General features: G+C 40.4%; 1 protein-coding gene across 13 annotated transcripts in view; it reads right to left on the reverse strand.

Annotated features, from left to right (window-relative positions):
• Positions 1–463: 463 nt before the first annotated feature.
• si:dkey-178k16.1 (band 4.1-like protein 1) overlaps positions 464–20,027 on the reverse strand; it is a 40,698-nt gene continuing 21,134 nt past the window's right edge. Inside the window, exons 4-25 of one of the 13 annotated variants that reach the window (XR_004899016.1) lie at positions 19,365–19,469; positions 18,240–18,282; positions 17,847–17,922; positions 15,255–15,473; positions 15,039–15,126; positions 14,801–14,953; positions 13,604–13,701; positions 12,510–12,685; positions 11,874–12,121; positions 11,194–11,232; positions 10,190–10,219; positions 9,188–9,346; positions 7,738–8,850; positions 6,510–6,560; positions 5,715–6,116; positions 4,451–4,672; positions 4,276–4,335; positions 3,948–4,037; positions 3,700–3,780; positions 2,979–3,095; positions 2,736–2,863; positions 464–2,665 (exon numbers count right to left, since the gene is read on the reverse strand). Coding sequence is in view for 12 of the 13 variants with exons in the window: in XM_036008216.1 (XP_035864109.1) it covers positions 2,858–2,863; positions 2,979–3,095; positions 3,700–3,780; positions 3,948–4,037; positions 4,276–4,335; positions 4,451–4,672; positions 5,715–6,116; positions 6,510–6,560; positions 7,738–8,850; positions 9,188–9,346; positions 10,190–10,219; positions 11,194–11,232; positions 11,874–12,121; positions 12,510–12,685; positions 13,604–13,701; positions 14,801–14,953; positions 15,039–15,126; positions 15,255–15,473; positions 17,847–17,922; positions 18,240–18,282; positions 19,365–19,469 (3,576 nt within the window). In the remaining variant the exon portion in view is untranslated. Of the gene's footprint in view, positions 2,864–2,978; positions 3,096–3,699; positions 3,781–3,947; positions 4,038–4,275; positions 4,336–4,450; positions 4,673–5,714; positions 6,117–6,509; positions 6,561–7,737; positions 8,851–9,187; positions 9,347–10,189; positions 10,220–11,193; positions 11,233–11,873; positions 12,122–12,509; positions 12,686–13,603; positions 13,702–14,800; positions 14,954–15,038; positions 15,127–15,254; positions 15,474–17,846; positions 17,923–18,239; positions 18,283–19,364; positions 19,470–20,027 lie in introns of all 13 variants that reach the window. The other 12 variants (XM_036008218.1, XM_036008217.1, XM_036008216.1 and 9 more) reach the window with 12 other exon arrangements.

Genomic DNA, 20,027 nt, shown 5'->3' on the forward strand with positions numbered 1-20,027 from the left:
CTGTTCTTTATTCATTTTGAAGGACTGCAAGTACAATGTACAGCAAAGACACAGCACCAAGCAATGGAGAGCAGCGGAGCAGAAGAGATGAAGCTGCTGAGGAAGAGGAGGGCTCTGTACAGAGAGGAGCGAGCTAGGTTTAAGTGTCAGCCAGAGGTCGTCCAATCACATGTCGACACCAGGTGCCACAGCCAAATGTCTCTGATGAATCACTCTGGTACTTTCAGACTTCCACGGGCTGGCTTTTTCTGGACAGAGGAAGGTAAGTTTGAACTTAGGGAAGAATGGCGAGAAGGCTTTCAGCTGGGTATGCTCAATGTTGTTGCAAAGCTCTCTTCTTTTTGGTAACTGGTGCCCCCTAGTGTACATCAAGCCCATGTCAATTAACAACTTTACATCTTCACAATCCACCAAACGGCACCAAACATACAGTACACGGTATGCATGGCTGCATTGTTTTTTTTTCACCTTCCAATTTGATACCCAGATCCATGATTGATCATCACTTTAAAGGATTTGGAACCAAAATATGAAATACAACGGGAATAACACTACACATGTGAACGTTGACAGTAAAAGTTTAGTGTCTGAAAGCCAAAGTTATACCTCAGTAAAACCCTCATAAACCTGACATGACAGTTTTAATATTTTTTTTTCTCAATTGAATGAATTTGCTTCTGTATGTATTGGTTAATATATAAAATGTGACTTTTGCAAGGAGGACAGGTATTTTGCAGGTAAAGTTAAAGACACCATAATTAAAGGGAAACCTTGCCGTGTCAAGTTTATGCATTTGACTTTCTGGCACCTCTGTAATTAAAAGTAGCTTGTTCATACAAATATTTTCATATAAAATCAGAGTTTGTACAATTTGACTGCTACCTTAGTGAGCACACTACAGTACATGCCTTTGGCATCCCTCTAACATTCATGTACCAAATCACACAAAACTAAAATTCCAAAGATTCTGCTCCTACTGTATATTTTATTTATAACATTGTACTTTGCTTGAAAGAGTATTGGAAGGGCTGTGATGCATAATACCATTTCTGCAGAGTGTGTTAAAAGATAAAGAGAATGTGAGAAAGCCGTGAGAAAATATCAGTTACCACAACTGAATGTAGGCATGACAGGCCTACTTCTTTCTTTAAGGGAGGATTCAATTAAAAGCAAAGCGATATGTAAAACAAAGATATGTAACAGCACCAGTGGCTTGAATGAAATGACACTGTAGCCACTGTGCTGTCATTGGATCTTGGGATTAACAAAAGGAATGTATGTGTGCTTGATATTTCCCACTATTTCTGATAAATACTGTTCATTTCCTGTAAGGAAGCTTAATTTCCTTTTTTTTTTTTTTACTTGTCAGAGCTCAGATTTGACTTCAAATTGTGAATACTTACAAAATTGAATACAGCCTTTATATCTTGATCATTACGATCCATCCTTCCTATGAGTTAATATTCATATTATTTAATTACAATCTAATAATGCAAGAAATTATCATGCAAACATTATCTCAAATACTAGTTTTACTGATGCAGCAGCCCATTCTGTGACTTGAACAAGGGTGTGAGTCTACTCTATGTACTGACTACAGAAGTGGTATTATATGCAGCTGAATTCGGAAAGCATATCTAAAGGCTCGGAAAGGAGAGAAACTGGGCTCATTCTGAAACACCAGCATGCTCAGAAACTACATCGCCACCATTTGAATAAATACGACAGGTACACTGTGTGTAACAGCTCCTAATGTCCAGACACATACACAGACATTCTCTAAAAGTCCATTCTCTAACAGTCCAATCAAAGTCCATCATGATGCAGCAACTGACACATCATGGTCAAATACATTTTACAGAAGTCAAATCTTTCAGGTGAGACAGATAGAGGGAAGTATATTGATCAGACGAGGTCCGAACACTTGAATGAACACCACCAGAGGACCTTGTTGGCGCTACATGAGCCGTTCTGCTCAGAGCATCCTCATCAGTCAGTGTGACGGGGGTGGGACAAAGCTCATTTGTTCTTTAGACAGGCTATGCAAGAGTGAAAACTAAAAGTAGGATTTCTGCTCTCACTAAACCCTGCTTCACTGGATCCTCTAACAGTACTGGAGCTAGATGTGGATGGAAGCACACACACAGTAGGTTTTTACAGCAGTTTTTTTTTTCAACACACACAGCAGGGATCTAATGATTTCTTGTTTTTCAGTACAGCAGCACAGACATGTAAAAGACACTCCTAGGTGCATGACCTTTTTTTTTCTATTTTACAAATGATACTTTCTGCATGAGATGGGTACCAACATGGCATATGGCCTTGGGTTATTCCACAGTGTGAATGAGTGCACAGATTCCCTTTGTCCTTTGAAGAATACTTAAGCAAGTGGATTGAATATAGAGGCTTGAGAGGTTTGCAGGGAATTTAGTTGGATTCAGATCGTTTCTCTTTAGTTGTTCCAGATGTTTGGAATTCTGGTGGCATATTGTCGACCAATCAAGGACCATGAGTGTTAACTTTTTTTTTTTTAAGCCTGCCAAATCACTCTGCTGAACATGAATGATTTGAAGAGTGAAATGTTTGAATAAAAATGAAATAAAAGGATTTCAAAGGAGTCTTGTTTCAGCTTTGTGTACATGTGTGTGTGTGTGTGTGTGTGTGTGTGTGTGTGTGTGTGTGTGTGTGTGTGCGTGCGTGCGTGCGTGTGTGTGTGTGTGTGTGTGTGTGTGAATGTGTACAAGAGACTCCATTTGAGCACCACTGGCAGTAGTCTATCAGTAGGGATGGTGGATGGCAATTTCAGGTCGGGCACTGACACTTTCGGTCCAAAGGGGGGCGATCTTGTCTCAGGAAATCAGGACTGCAGGTAAAGAAAGAAGAGATAGTCAACCCTAAATCCCTTAATCTCAAAGTAGGGGTTGTGAGGCTAAGTCCTGGCCAGATATTATCGTTTGAAGTCAAGATGGCAGCCGTACCTCTGATGCGCCGTGTCGATCCTCAGTGGATGATTCTGTTTCCCTGACAACAACTGCCTTGGTCACCTGCATGTCTGGATGCTGCTGCTTGGCTTCCTGTATTGCAATAGCCAGAGCCTGTGAGGAAAAGAGGGAACTACCAAATAAATCACAGGAACAAATATAACTTTTTTTTTAAGATTTTAGTTGATTTTAGTGTTTTATGGCTCAAGACTGAATTCCAGTTCCCATTTAATAATATAATAGAATTATAATTACAAGTTGAGACTCTTTTTTTAAGCTTGCAAATAGAGCTTAATTTTTTTAAGCAAAAATAGTATTCAAAAAATACAGTACCAAACATTATCTAGTTCCAGCCTCTCAAATGTGAGGATTTGCTGCTTTTCTTTGTCATATATCATTGTAATATAAATATTATTATATTATTGATCATTAGATATTGGGTTGCAATGGGCTTTTTTTCACTTTTTATTATTTATTTATAGACTAACAATAAATCTAAAAAAGAATCGCCAGATTATCGATAATGACAGTATTCGTTAGTTGCAGCCCAATTTGCAAATAAAGGATTATTTTGTTCGCATAGCTCGTTTATTCTCACAGATCCAACAACTACATTTCCCAAAAACTACAACACCCCAAACTAACAACCAGTAACTAACATGCACAGCACAGGGTACCTTTGACTTGACTGTTTCATCCACAGTTCATTTCAGCTCACCTGTTCCTGATCGACATCATCGTCTCCTGTGATTATGATCCTCTTCTCGATCCTGGTCTCTGAATATCCTCCTTTCACCGTCTGCAACACACAATGGCTTTTCTTTTTATAGCCTTCAGAAGTAGAGCCCACATCTAACTGTATTCAGACAGAAAATATGAGCTGCACCTCCTCATGTTGCAAAACCCACTTTATCATAATTATACATGAAATTGTGCGCGTTGTTAGTTCAACTTGAGCTTCTTTACCTTGGTGACGTGAGTGGTTGCCGAGGTAACATTCTCAGTAACGAGGATGGGCGACCCTGATGCCTCTCTTGCAAGACTGCTCACATGCACCTAAGAAAGCAAAACAGCTGGCGGCATTAGAAAATACTGTAAACACACATGTATATGTACAAATCATTACAGATTATAAGTCATGTTTTTCATATTTTAGGACATCCAGTCAGGCACATATTCATAAATCCACGTCTTTGTGTTTTTTGTACAGTAAGTAGGTTTAAACCCAAGAGAGCAGGAAGAAGTGTGCTGCAGGTCAAGTTAAAATTGGAGAGGTTCCTCTGTTTGTACTCACAGGGGAAACACTCTGCCTTGTAGAGTAAGAAACTTCACTCAGGCCAGTGATACCGTGATCCTGAAAAACAGACAAATTATTGTGTGACTTGTAGGTAGTTTACTAGCGAACTTTAGTTCATTTTTTTTATTTTTTTTATTTTTTACAATATTTTTTACTAAAATATGAAACTAACCTGATCTGTGAACTCCACGATGGTGGTGGTAACCTCTGACCCGTTGGGCTGAGTCTCAGTCCTGACGTCCGTCTTCCTCACCGTCGGTGTGGGCATGACATCACTGGCCTCCCTGCTCAGCGGTGTGATGGCGGAGACGCGACTGGCTTCTCTGTGCGACTGCTCTCTGTCCACTGACGACAACACCGGCACTGACCTCTTTGGTTTTTTGGGCACTACAGGCTTAAGTGAGTAAAAACAAAGAAACAAGTTTTAGTTTTTACACATAAAAGACCTAGATTGAATTGATGTAAAGCTCTTTGCTTGCAAAAATGAAGATATGTATTAAAGCTTCTGATGCACAAGTTAAACAAAAGAGCACACAAAGCGAAAAACAAACATAAGTGACTGTAACGTACTGTAACACACAGATGGACGGTGTGTTTTGAGCTCAGTGCTTAAGAGATATATTTTATATTAGATATCAATATAATTAAGATAAAAGAAGGACAAAACAGAGGAGAAAAGATGAAGGGTCTTTCTTCATTACCCTTCAGTGCTGCTCGATAAAGAGCATTCAACTCGAAACACGTTTCATTACAGCACTTACTGTGTCCTTTGCCTGCTCTTTTCTTGATTTCAGCACATTAGAAGCATCAATATATACATTCAAAGTTCATTTTACGCTGTAGACTTCATATTGTACAGCTTTTTGACAATTCAAATCATAAAGCAGACACAGAAAAACACATTGGAATGTGTGACAAACACTTGAGGTGTGATCACACCACAATTTCTTTCTTTTTTTTTCATTTGAACCACAGTGGAAAACTTGTGACTTGTTTCATTCACGGTCACACTGACTACTGCACACAGGCTTGTAAACAAAACTCGCATGAACTCCTCAACAGCTCGCTTTGGTGGCCTGTCATCACACTTTGTTGGAAACTTGGGTGGCACTGAGATGAGGATATGGTGGTGTAAGGAATGGGGGGGTTGGGAAGGTGGGAAATCCAGTCCCACTTTCTATTGTTTTGGCAAAACACTTGCTTGCACTCTTATTTTATGTATTTCTCATGTGCTTTTAGTTATAAACACATGGAGACATACAGTAGGTATACAACAATTTCAAAATCTGGCCATTGTGTTGTTACATTCATGTTCACACCCATACAGCACACCTTATATTTTTTTAGGTGCCTAAAAATAGCATTGTTCTTACCTGCCTGAACAAATCAAACTAAAGGAGGAGAAGCTACAAACACACTTAATCTGAAAACGTTACCTGCACATCTGACCGTTTGACCTCTGGTCGGACTTCTTCAGCCTGAATATGTTTGGCAGGAGGGCTGCTGCTGGCTCCTCTGGACAGAGGGGCTGACACCAGTGGAGGAGGGGGTTCAGAGGGACCCTGCTGCTGGAGGAAGTCCATGCCAAAGCACAGACCCACATCAGGTGACACACCCCTCTCCCCAAGCTCTGTCATGCCCCTGGAGAACTCCTCCATGCCCGTATGCAGGTCCGTGAGGACGGTGAAATCTACTTCTGCCTCCAAGCTAGACGTAGAGCTGACCGTGATGCTGGAACATTTGCGCTCGATGCCCAGGTGGGTCTCCTTCAGGTACAGGATCTCGTGGTCCTGGTCGTCCTCGGAGACGGAGCCTAGACGTCTCTCCCACGGTTCCCTCTGCAGAGAGGACAGAACATGGGACCATGTGAACTACAAATAGAAAGTGTGCTACAGAAAAAACAAAAGCATTTTTGTGTTTTTCTACTGATTGTAATCACCTACTGTATATGAACAAAATCTTCATCAGCATCAGAACACATTTTACAAATTAGATAAAGTTATTGTGTAACTTGAGCACTTTAAAATTGTGTTTTGAATTGTGGTTGGGGTTTCCCTGTTGATTAAGATAGGAATTTACAAACCGCCTTTAATGAAAACCAGAATATATAATAATCTCTGAAAAACAAATGTGTTACATAACTAACTGCAGTTTGTTTACACATTTCGAAAAGAGTGGCTAAAAAGGAGGAAAAACAAATAGGAGTCTGGTGGAGCTGAGAGACGACTCACTGAAGCTTCGTTGAAAGGTTCCTCATGAATAGCAGGTGTGGGAGGTGTGTCCTAAAGAAGAAAAACAAACAGGAAGCAAACATTAACATAAGCATGTGTCAAGTCATAGAAACGACAACAACCACAAACCTTGATACCAATCTATACCTTAGTCAACATGTTTGTAATTGCATCAGAAAAGGAGAGAGCAGAAACAGAGTTCAGAGCTTTTCTTTGTCACTGCGTTGACATGACGTTGTGTTTTTTTAGCCGAATAAATGGCTGATAAAAGCATTACTTGTCACATCTGAAGAAGCCATGTTTGCAATGTTCTCCACTCACAGCTTTTAAGCTAATTGCTTGTGTACTGGGTTGTACTGCAATATTATTTATAAAATGTAAACACTTATTTCATCCATCAACGTCAGGGATTATGTGAAACTTGCACAAAAAACACACATGAGAATTCCCAGAGACTGTAAAGCTTACGGCTACTGTCAGAAGCATGCTTGAATATATTTCACAGGTTGACATCATCAGAAATGACTGCAAGTGCAATGGTAATGCCGTGCACTGAAAGGTTAGATTTACAAAAACCCTTTCAGGAAAGAGGTATTCATATTCGTAAATGCAGCATATGAATGCCTAAGCCCTGAAGAGGTTTGGCAGCTCTGCAGCCTGTGATTACATCTAATCGCCGTTTATTTTCTGCTGTTGCTACAGAGGTGCCAAGGCAGAACATTTGGTTCAAATGCCCTTCTCAGCCATTTATAAAAAAGATTTAAATTATGTGAAAAAGAGGTTTCAAAGAAAAAATGGTGGAAAGGTCTTGCGCTCCTTGCAACAGCAGCCACCTTTATTCTGTGAGGGTGTTGAAAGGAGAGACCAGGTGTGAACGTGACAAGTTAAGGTGGGATAAAAAGGGACGCCAGACGCTTAAGCATAGGAAACTTTGCTTAAAGGCCCGCAGCCTTCTGAAATGGCCAAGCAGATGTCAAGCTTTGCGAAGGGGAACAAGGGAAAGCAAAAAGCTCTCTGGACCATGGACGTGAACTGAGTCGGTCAATGATGCGATGCCAAGGAAAGTGAACTTTTGCTTTCTCATACACAGCCACATGAGTTCTGAAGTATGTGTGATTGTTTGTTTTTAGATGGTAAAAACAAGATTTGAACGACATCGCCTGAAGCTCATGCAATGCTTTACTTTCCGATGATTGACAAACAGGTTAGGACGGCAGGATGGTTTTACCGCTTGCTTCCGCTTGGCTGTTTCTTGGCTGGGCGTCCTGTGGTGGATGTGGCTGCTGTCCACGTTGCTCTGTCTATCTCGGGACCACTGTGTTTTCAGCGGGAGAGTTCGAGGGGGAGCTGTTGGAAATTTGGAACTAGGGAAGAGATTCTCTTTAATCTCGGAGTTGATCTGAAAAGGATCTTCATGTCCTCCTCTTGTCCACAGACTTTGTCCAGTTGTGCCTCTGCAGTCTCTGAGCTCCTGTTGTCCAAACAGCTCATTCTTAATCTGTTGATGTAGTAAACTTTGCTGTTGATATGACATTGCAGCCCCACTGTGGTACTTGGTGGCCCATGAGTTTTCCTTGACAACATCTGTGGCAGACTGCAGTACAGCATTGTCATCCACTCTCCTCCCTTCCTCAAAGGATCCGTCTTTTGATTTTGTGATCTGTACATCCCCAGTCACACCACAAATGCCTCTATCAGACCCACTTTGAGGGTTTTCATCACCTGTGTTCTCCTTATTCAAAGACTTCTTTGATCTCTGTGGCTTGAGAGGAACTATTTTGGGGACTTCGGAGTGTGAGTTCCCTGTTATGTTGCAATCTCCCACGGGGCTCGGGTCTTTTGTTCTCCAAGTATCACAATGACTCGTGTCACTCTCAATCCTGCCTCCTTTGCCTTTTGGGAGAGAATCCAAAGCCACTGGACTTTCAAAATTCTTTGGTCTCTCTCGATGAATGTTGTGCTCATACTGACAATGCCTCATGTCTCTGTCGATTCCACTCCCCTGTTTGTCATGTGGAGATCCGTATCCATTTTCATGAATGGCATTCCTCGCTAATACAGAATCGTGATGCCCATTAGTTGCTACTGTATCATCCACCTGGTTCATATCCATTAGTCCTGTTGCTGTAAAGTCTGTTTCCTGTTTCAGAGCTGTTCCACGTCGAGTTTTTAAAGAATCCCTGACTGTTTGACAATTGTTCATCTTTGCTTCAGTCCAAGGTGGCACAAAGAACGCATCTCTACCCATAAAAGAGGTCTTACTCATTTCCACTTTAGAGCAAGTATCAAGCTCTTCCTCATAAGCATCCTGCTTGTCAATCAATTTGGCATCAGCAGTCGCCTATGTTGACATAGAGTAGACAGTTGCATTAGCCTAGCTAGAAACACTTCCACTTGTGATATCACTGTTACCCCACATAATACGTGTATATGATTAGAAAGAAAAATAGTGATGGGGGACCTGTGCAAACTTTGATGCATTTTAAGATCCTTTTTTCTCATTTTCTGTGTTCTGGCTCAATGGAATACATTTTTTTTTACAGAATGGAAGAGAGAAGACAGAATGGGAAAGAGCTGACCAACACAACATTTTTAGAAAATCGTAATGTTTAGGAAACCAATTGTAGAATGGTGAGTAATGTAACTTGGGAATAGAATTTTCGGATAGGAATTCTTACTGCTTTCCGCTCGGGGGTTCCTCCAGGAGGAGTAGCTGAGGAGAGGCGTTTCTCCCTCTGGGCCATCTTGCTGTTAGGCTGCCTCAAAGCCCTCTTCAGCTCATTGATGCTGGCCTGGTGCTTTTGTAGAACATCTTCTGGCTTATCCAAAAACTGCTGCTTATAAAGCAAAGGGCACATCAGGGACACAGATTAACATACGTTAAAAATCTTTGGTCTGAATCTATTAGGTTCTGGTTACAGTCATTTCTACAGTTGAACTAGATGTGGATTTAAGTTTAAACTGACTTTTCATTTATAGCCCTGTTCTGATAAGGGTGTGGGGCATGATTGTATATTGTCTGTTTTGTAACTGTGCAGTAGGATGAATTCAATGCTGCCACACATGGTTTGACAATTAGACAATTGTCTTAATGACAACAATTAACAGATATAGATCTCATTACAGTGCACTCAGATCATAAGTATTATCAGCATTTCCTTTCACCCTGCAGCACTGTAGACAAAAAGAGATTCAGGTAAAGTTTGGAGGTTTCAAATCTTCTAATTACAGGCACACACTCTATTTAACAGTACATTTGTTCTCTACTTTGTACTGTTGCTGCACTTTGTATAACACCTTAGTCTAGCACTCTTTGTAAGATGGAGTGCCCCAAACTGTAATTAGAGGTCTGTAATTATTAACTGACCAAAGACAATACAGAGAAATAATAATATCATTTGTAATTATGTTATATTTATAATATAATTTAACTGGGAATAGTGTTCAGAAATTATGAAACTGACATGCATAACTATGATAATACATTGAAGAAAGTGGCGCACCAAACAGTTATGTGCACTGCATTAAAAATAACCTGAGTGTTTCAATATGAACTCCTTTGCTGTTGCTGTTTGCTGTGTTCTTACAGTAAGTGACAGGCACAGTTATGGATTAGAAAACACAGCACACCTGGTGAGGGTCACACATAGCACATGCCAAAAAGAGAGGACAAGCGGTACCTCCTGTTTGGGCCGAGGGGTGGCCAGATCCTTGTCCAACAGATGAGGGAGCCCGAGGTGGGGCAAGTGAGATGAAGTGAAGGGTTTTAAGCAAAGCAGGAAGTTGAGGATTTGGGGGGGGGGGGGGGGGGGAGAACAGATGCGTGCAGAGACAAAGAGGTAAAGTGCTGCAGGTGAGTCAAAAAGGCAGGCGGCCAGACGGACAGACAAACAGTTGACACCATTGGGGCTTTTGACTAAGACTGTTTCATCCATTTAATGTTCTGCCAAGAAGACAGGGACAATCCATTTCAGAGTCAGCCAATTGATAATTAATGCAGTCATCTATTGACTGAGTGTAAGTGTTTGGAGAGGGGGATTATTCCCATACTTCTTCATCCAAAGATTTGGTGAGAAGGCATAACAAAACCACAAATGAACAGACCCTTCAGGGACTAATGCAATGCAAATATTTCTGCAGTACTAAAATAACACTACCCCACATACAGTACCTGCACAGGAACTAATATGAGACTAGACACACTGGATAACGTTTACCATATACCATATAAATAAAACATAAAATTAATTTGTGCATCTTCGGTTTTGCAAAAAAATTACATAAAAATAATTAAATTAAATGAGACTTTTACACATCTTAGCTGGAGTACCAGGAGATTTGCCAACTGGGGAACTACTGATTCACTGAATCATCAACAGTGCTTAGGGGCCTTCTGTTTATCCTACTAATAACAATCAATCCCTCTAATTCACACACGGGCACTGTTAAAGATGTATTGACAATTGAAAAACAACTGTTTTCACTGTTTAAGTCTCTCTGGATAAGAGCGAAATGACTATGAAGAAAATCTAATGGGAATTTATTCAGACATCTGTTGATTGATTTGTGCAGTTTGATTGATTTGTGCAGTTTCCATAGATTAGACTCATAGGTTGTGTTAAACAAACACAGAATACGGGTGCATGACCACACAGACAGACACTAAGGTCCAAGGCCAAAATACCTCTGGTTTTGAGTCTACAGGGGAGCCTTCCTCCTCACCCTGCAGGAGGTCGAGGTGCACAACAGAGAGGCCAGAGAGAAGAGAGCAGAGGTTAGCAGAGTGTGTTAACATTTCAGCAGGGAGAAGAGAAGAACTGTTAGAGGCAGGATGCTGGGTTAAAGAAAATATTATCGGCAGCAAAGAGGTCAAGTTAGACTTGTTGAGGCAACTGAAGAAATGGAGAGGAGAGCGGACTCATACTGAGAAGTCTTATAAGTCTGCAGAGGAGCAGAAAATTGGGGGGGTTAGGCCAAGGTGAGAAAACATAGGGATGGTGATTACTGCCTTAAATGAAAAGGAATGTGAGAGAGATGGATGAGGAGTGTCAGTCAGAGGTTCATGAGGGAGTTTCCAGATTTGGGGCGAAGCCATGTACTTTTTTCTAATGAGCCAACAAAACTGCTTTGTATGTTTTGTTGCACTTCATTAAAACTATGATTTAGTTTTCACACTTGAAAGGCAATATTTCATTCATCAGGTGAGTGTTAATTAAATGTACTTGTTTTATGTTGATTCACTGGCAATGATGACATTTAGTTCAATCATACTTTTAGCCTCTTTTAACAGCTATACATCAAGGTGGCAAAGGCTGCAGTGAAGGCAGGTTTCTGTGTATTTGAACATATTCTCTCATCTTGTACCTTGAGCTCCAAAGTCCTAGTGGGTGTTGATATGTGGGCACCCCAAGTATGCTTCTGAACTTGATCTTGATCCTGACCATCAAGCTCCTGATCTGTGTACTGGTCCTGGTCTTGGTCCTGAATGTGGTATTGATTGTGGTCCAGGTCCAGGCTGCCCTCCTGGTCCAGGTCTTCTCTGGACATGAACTGTGTGCGTTCACTGGAGCTTCGCTGGGACAGCTGGTCCATACTGTAGCCTAGAGCTGAGGCTAGTGTAATGGGAGGGAAACATCAACCACTTGGACTCCAGTGTTAAAGCTTTTACATGACATAATCTACAGTAAAGTCTTTAATATGGCATATGACATATATCAATAAAGTTAAAAGCTGCCTTTATTTCTGTTTTTGCAGAGGAATGTCAGGCTCTAAAAAATGTGATTCTCAGAGATTTAGTAGGCACTCCCTTCACTTTGTGGGCCATAACACAAAATCAATAAACCCTGTTGCTGAAAATGCTTAAAGTATTTTTCATGCATACATTGCTATCAATCCATTTTCTTAAACCTGAGGGGTTGGAGCCAAGTTATTGCCTTACAACATAATCCAAGAAATATAAGTGCACCTCTGTGAGGACGGTGAAATCGTCTGGGTTCTTACCTCCATCGGTGCTTCGGGGCAGCATGTGCCTCTTGCTAACGGACCGCTCAAACTGTGGAGCAGGCCTGTCAATCAAAGCACTGGCCTGTCTGGTCTGGGCTTGGGTCCGCCCGCTGTAGCGGAACTTGGAGCCAATCACCAGGAAGCCCTTGGGAGGCGGCTCTGGTGAAACCAACCTGCAGGAAGGTTCAGTTTGTGTAAATCTGCCACAAATACTCAGATTCTGCACCTACACATATTTTACTTAATTACACAGTTTAGACTTGTATAGGGGTTTATTCTACTGTTCCCTTCTTTCCTTATCATTTCGTGAATAGAACAACCATGTGGGATTTGGCAGTAATTACAGGGGAGATAATGACAAAGATCTAACACAAATATTTCCATTGGCTCTAACAAACAAAATCGCCCAACCAGCACCTTCCTCGAGTGTTGTCGTCACTGTGACGTTGCCAGCGGAGATGGTACTGTGCCTAGCCAAGAAATAGTCTGGCTAGGTGAAACATCATGCAAATTTCAAACTTTTATATTTTGTTTTTTGTAAATATTAAACAGATGTGATATTAGGTGTTAATCTGTACAATTTAAAAGGTGCTGTTGGGCAGATTGTGTTACCTTCAGAGAGAGCCATGTTAGCTGTGAAAAACTGACAGAAGTTCATTTAACCCCAAGTAAATAACCAGTTATTATTGGAAACCTTATACTAAGTGCTGAATTGTATGCTTGCCTGTAGACACATTTTACAGTTTTGCAAGTTTAGTTGCCCTGCTGTGTACTGACTAAAAGACTCGCTGGCTTAGAATAGCAATGAAATGGAAATAATTAATTGGAAGTAACTAAACTGATCTCTGACTCAATTTTACCCATAATTAGTAGCAAATTACCATGAATCAGGAACCTTCCTATTAATTTACAGTTACATATCAGTTTCTTTCAAGAAAATTATACAGAACTGTGGGACCAAGGAAAAGGAATCAACACATTTATAGAAGTGTCACTTAAAGGATAGCTGTATTGTGCCAAGTGTTAACAGTTGCATGTTCATGCATGGTACAAAAAAAGTGTGTCTGTCTGTGTATCTGTAAGTATCCTACCTGAAGAAGGTGTGGTGCTCAATGCAGACCTTCCACAATCGCTTCGAGGCCCGATGGTTGGGCAGCTTGAAGCCTATGGTGCTCTCAAACTGTTCATACTGAGCAGTGAGGGAAAGGAGTGGTGGTGGTGAAAAAGGAGGAGGAGGAGGAGGAAGGGAGGGAAGTGAAGAAGAAAAGGAGAGTGAAGGGAGCGAGTGCAGGGAAAAGATGGAGGGATGGTGTCAGGGTGAATTGTGTTTACTCCGCAGCAATGAAAAAAATCAATGCTGTTTTTCTGTTTACTCCCCTGCCATGTCAGGGAGATTTTCCATTTCTAACCAACCTACAAATTAGCTGTTTTTGCATTTACTCCATCAGATGTTCAGTGGTGTGAGCAGAAGAATACTCTTTTAAATCAATAGGTTATTAGCAATATAACAGGTCATTAGGACTAGTCCATTCACAAGAGAAAGCCAATTCTTGTTCCACACAAAAAAATCTGTGGGGACAGTTTATAATAAAAGGGTTTCAAAGCAGGATGACCCTTCGGGCAAATTTGAAGTGACAGCTGACTTAAGAGGATAGATCTACAGAACTAAGCCTATGCACAGAATGGCCGTGGTATTCGCTATGAAGACGTCAATGTCAGTATAACAGTGGATGTAAGCAGGTGCCCCGAAGGCCAAAGAATGAAGGAAAAAAACAGCAAATCATAATAAGTTTAGGGAGTTGAAAACCAGAGCGAGCATAATGTGACTCTAACATTTGCAAGTAAAATCCTCGATGAAAGTGCAAATCCTCATGACTGTCTAATCACGCTTTAAAGTCACTGTAGAGGAAGAGAGAAGGAGGAGAAGAGTGAAAACATGACCTATCAGCCAGCCAATCTTGAAGAACGGTATATCTGAGGGCTCTAAATAATGTCCTCGTCAGCTGTCACATGGGACTGCTCAGAAGTAACACTTTTATCAAACCATGAAATGACTATTTATGCTGCTTGGGATAAGTCAAGAGAGACAATGATGTAATTTTAACAACTGTGAAACCATGAAATAGAAATGTGGACTTGGCGCTTTACCAAATGATCCTTCATCCAACTAGCCTCTGCTCTGCCAGAATGACATGAGCTGTTCTGGTGGGAATGTGCAGGCAATAATTGTGCAGTGAACTCCTAAGTCAAGCAAGGTGCAAAAGACAAGATAATGACAGTTTATCTACCTCTCCGGGACGGATCTTGATGTAGAAGTTACTTCTCTTATAGGAGATCTTGAGGATTTTTGGCCAGGCGAATCGGTTAATCCTTAGACGGTCTCTGTAGATTAGCAGACCATTGGCGCTCACACCAAGCATTATGTCAATTCCTTCTGAATCCTGGTGAACACAGGCATTAACCATCAGTAAACCTCAGACACAAGTGCGTTGACAGATACCAAATACATAAGTTTTATCGCTGTACCTTTGCATGATGCAGGTCCACTCCATACATTGAAAGCTTCTTGGCATTTTCTAGAAAGTTCACCTCTGCATCTGCTGGACTCATTCCCCTACGACACAAATGCCACACATGAGTCATAACGTCTTTTATATTCATCCCACAAATCAAAAATACCAGCATTTGCCATTATCCTGATGACATTTAATCTAATTAATAGAGTTTTATTTTTTTCCTGACCTGTAGTTACGATGCAGCTCCATCACTCTCTCCTCCAGCTCACGTGTCTGGTTGGGTGCAAAGCGGAAGTCGTTGACATAGTCTGGGCCGTGTTCGTCTGGCTCGTAGTCTCCCAGTTCGGCCTGAACAGTGTAGGAGCCCAGAAGGGCGTGGGTGACAAACGAGCAGGGCAGACGACCAGACAGGATGTCGTCCCTCAGCTGCAGGCATAGGTAGTACCTAAAGAAATGCAGTCCTTATTTCATGTTGACTCAAGTTTTTTGTAATGCGAGTGGCGTAGCTCTAGGGACAGCAATGTCCGCGTGTCGGTCAGCCGGTCCACTTCTTTATTCCAGACAGAAATATCTCAACAACTAATAATGCAATAATTGCCATGCCATTTTACATGTTTTGATATTCATGTTGCTCAGAGGATGAATCTTAATTACTTTGACGATCACCTGAAATTCATTTAGCGAAAACATTTTTGTCCAATACTGTTGTATGACCAAATACCTGCAAATCTAATTACATTCCTGTCATCCTCAAGCTTCTATACAATAATTAAGTCAGTATTCTATGCATATATAGCTCCAACCAATTGATCTACAGCTTGGCTTATCCTACAGTAAAAGCTAGTTCACTCGAATTTCCAAAAGTATGTTGTTTTTCCACATACTCCTAGTGTCATATGAGAATTTAACCGCTGATCTAATAGAATTGTGGTGAAAATGCATTAAAAACTCAACAGCAACATGTCTTCCCAGAAACAATTTTCAAAGTATTTAGGATAATCCACAGACCTCATTGTCAACATTTGAATATCTTCGTCATAAAATGGGCCCTATTGAAAACTGCAATATAATAACATGCCAACAGTTTTCATAGTCTTATCAAGAGTAACTTGAATACAGTTTTTTGTTAAACACTTTGAGTACCACAAACCACAAACTTCATTAGAGTGGCAGAAATATCTCACAACCTTTGCATATGAAACTGAAAGTATCTGAACAGCTTAGAGGTAAGCCCGAAAATGTGTTTTTATGTGACTTGGGTGATCAGACCTTTTAAGCAGTTTAGATTTACGACATTTATACACACTTTTGTACAATGTACTTATAGTGTTGTTCTTTGCTTTGTTTAGGATATCTTGACAGAAACCTTAACATTTTCCATAACCTTCTACCTTCTACTGTGTATATGTCTGCACTGAGTGCATAAAGTACATACACTGTAGACAATAGTCTAGTAATGAAAATAAACATTACATACACAATATTGTCAAATCTATTGTTTCAAAAGGAAGTTCTATTAGATATTTATTTAGTTAGTTAGCTGTGTCCATATTAGCCCATATGCACATTCAAGACACTAAACAATAACAAGTGACTATATGACAATGTTCTGCACTAAGCATATCTTGACAATATTCTGCACTATGCATATTTATTAATTTATTACTCTGTGTCACCTCCTACTGTGCAATATGTCATTTCTATTCATCCGCACCTTACTCATCTGTATATCTGTGTATTTATATTTGTTTTACCTGTCTGTTTATAATAAGGGTGTGTATAGTGTACATCTTATTACTATTATTATTATAACTCTTATTCTATTTTTTCTATTTCTTATAATACTTTTACTTCCGGGTAGAAAAACTCTGCGTCCTGTACATACAATTTAACAGCGCTGAGCAAACAGGGACGCAGAACAACTGGTAATACTTTCATCTCATCTAAAATGCATGTTTGATGCGTTAATATGTCAACACTTTGACTAACATCAGGTTGGAGACCTAATTTACCTGTTGGGCCACAGAGTAAAGAAAATGACACCACCCAAACTAGCAGTCAGTCCGACCGGTGGTGAGATGTTGCTGTTCGTAACGCTAGATTTGGTTCATCAAAGACACTAGCAAAGCAACACAGTACAGAAAATAAGCACAGAAGAAATGTCAGATAGGTCGGACCAGCATATATCTTTAAACGTTACAGTTACGGCTGATTTCACAAATCTCTACAATTCAAATCCACTGCCTGGGCTAACATTTTACTCTTTTTTTACTCTTGTGGACTTGTGTGTGTATGTTTACTAGTGTTGTGTGTTACAATAGTGTGGAAAGTACTTCCTATGTTGATCCGTCATTTCTTCCTGGCATTAGGGAAAATGTAAGAGTAGTAGTAGTAGTAGTAGTAGTCGTAGTAAGTAGTCTAAACTGCTGTCTACTTTTGTGAATCCAGCCTCCTTGTTACTGTAGTGTACTAACTCATTCTTAATCTTAATCTTAAGTTTTACTATTTTATATAATATCTCATCATTTTCGGATTTGTGAATGTGAATGTGTTTTCACAGATCACATTTTCCCTTCAAAGACTACTGAAGCCAACTCCTTGTCTTCAACCTTTATTAATTAAAAATCTGTTGAGCTCGCTGCATAGGGTACTCTGTCTTAGCTATTATGTTCTTTTCATAAATTCTGTCTAAACCAAAAAATGTCCTCGGAAAAACTCGACATATTAGCTTCAGACAACCAAAACAAATCAGAGTTTTGTAACAGTGGGCTGTGGTGTTGTAGTTGTTGTTGTTGTTGTTGTTGTTGTATACGCCTACCTGGTGATGTCTTCAATGAGCACAGATGGGTCTGGAGGGTAGAACTTGACAGAAAATCCAAATATCCAGGAACCAACTGTAGACGAACCACCAGAAAGTTTGTTTTGCGAGGGACTGCTATATGTGTGTGGATTTGTTGGACTGTCTGTGTGTGTGTGTGTGTGTGTGTGTGTGTGTGTGTGTGTGTGTTCCTGTGCGTCTGTGCATGTGTGTGTGGAGACAGCATTTTGCCAAGGCCGTCTGTGCATCCCACAGAGGCCTTGCTTTCAGCCCTGAAGAGCAGGATAGAAAACAGGTGTGGTCGGTTTGTGTGTGTGTGTGTGTGTGTGTGTGTGTGTGTGTGTGTGTGTGTGTGTGTGTGTGTGTGTGTGTGTGTGTGTCTGGTGCACTTACCCCGAATTTGCTTCTTAATCTCTTTGGAAGGATCCAACCAATGCTGATAAAGAAAGAAAGAGACAATCGCCTTTGAGAAATTCAACCTCAGCAAATTAACCATATTCACATTTTAAGAGCCCTTTTAAGAACTGTACCTCACTGGCTGTTCTTCTCTTTAAATGTATTCCCTAGTTGAAAGCCAAATGTATTCATACAACAAAAAAGGATGGTTTCTATAAACACGGAAATCCAGCCCCTTTCGCAAAATGTCACTAGAGCTTTCATGGTGCACTGTTTTTAAAAGGCCATACTGTCTAATCACATTTCAAAAGGTTAAAGGTCATGTATGCCACTCTCAGGCTGTAAGTGGTTAAGCACGGTTAAAAGGGCAACCGGGGACTCACTGTTTTATAACACCTGGAAAAACAGGTTGAATGGGCTGCTTGGCTGAAAGGCTGGTTGACATTTGCTTTGAAATTAGTGACAAAATCCAACCCCAAAAAGTAAATAGTCTATTAAAAGCGGGAATAAAGAAACATGGTAAATTCATTGTCAATACATGTATTTGGCCTTGGACTCGACAAAGCTATTCACCACAGAAGGACCTAAATTACCCCCACCAAATATAAATAATGATCACAGAACACAAGATCTACCTAACAGAAAATCATCATTGTAGTTCAGACACTTCACTGATAAACCATAGATTATGGTCAAAGATAGTTTTTGTATAATTACATTTTGCTTTTAAAAGTAACGTAAAAAGTTACTTTCCATAGGGGGTAACTAAGTAAAGTAACGGATTACTTTTTTAAGAAGTAACGAGTAACTAGCAAACACTACTTTTTAAAAGTAACTTCCCCAACACTGTTAGTGAACAATTCAGACATGCAATAAACACCCAGTACACACATGCACCTAATTTGTGTGCATGTGTGCAATCTCTCATAAGACACATTTGTAAATAAATGTTGGAACTTTACACCGGCAGACTCAGGTTAGTTTGTAACTGGGGATACAATTAGTGTCCTATGTTTAATTGCACTGATTAATGGCTCAGTTACATATCTGGGTACATGCGTGTGTGTGTGTGTGTGTGTGTGTGTGTGTGTGTGTGTGTCTTTGTGTTTCTGTATGTCTGACCTTGGAGTTGTCTGTGTCCTGGAAAGTCAAGCCAAAGTAGTCCCTCTCCAGCAGGTTCAGATGGCCACACACCATGTCCAGCAGGGTCTGGCCCCTGGCAAATTTCTGTCACACATACACATAAACATACACATACACACACACACACACACACACACACACACACACACACACACACAGAGTGCAGGTTCTGGTTACATGAACATCACATACTGTAAAAGACAAAAACAGGATAGAGTGTTATCATGCAATTCAATAAAGACGTGTAAGACTGTGGGGCATCTGCTGGCCTAGTGCTTAAGACCTACAGTACAACTACAACGTTCTGGGTTTGCTTCCAGCCGGGAACCTTTGTTGTATGTCACAGCCTTATTTCTCTCCCCATAATTTCTGTCTATATCTACAGTCGGAAAATGCAACAAAAAGTGGAAGAAAAAAAGATGTTTATTCTAAAAATATATTGTATTGTATTAATTATGGAATTCTGTGGTTGGTTATCTAGCAATAGCTGGACCATATTTTACTATACAATAACATCTTTTCCTTCTTCATATTTTACAAAAGAAAAATCAGTGACATAAAAATCCACCCCAACTGTGGTCTGAGAGAAGCTTCCAGTCTGCCCTCTCCCCTGTTGAGCAGGAGGAGCTACACTCTGTATGC

This window comes from Sander lucioperca, chromosome 12 (genome assembly GCF_008315115.2).
Source record: "Sander lucioperca isolate FBNREF2018 chromosome 12, SLUC_FBN_1.2, whole genome shotgun sequence".
NCBI lineage: Eukaryota > Metazoa > Chordata > Actinopteri > Perciformes > Percidae > Sander > Sander lucioperca.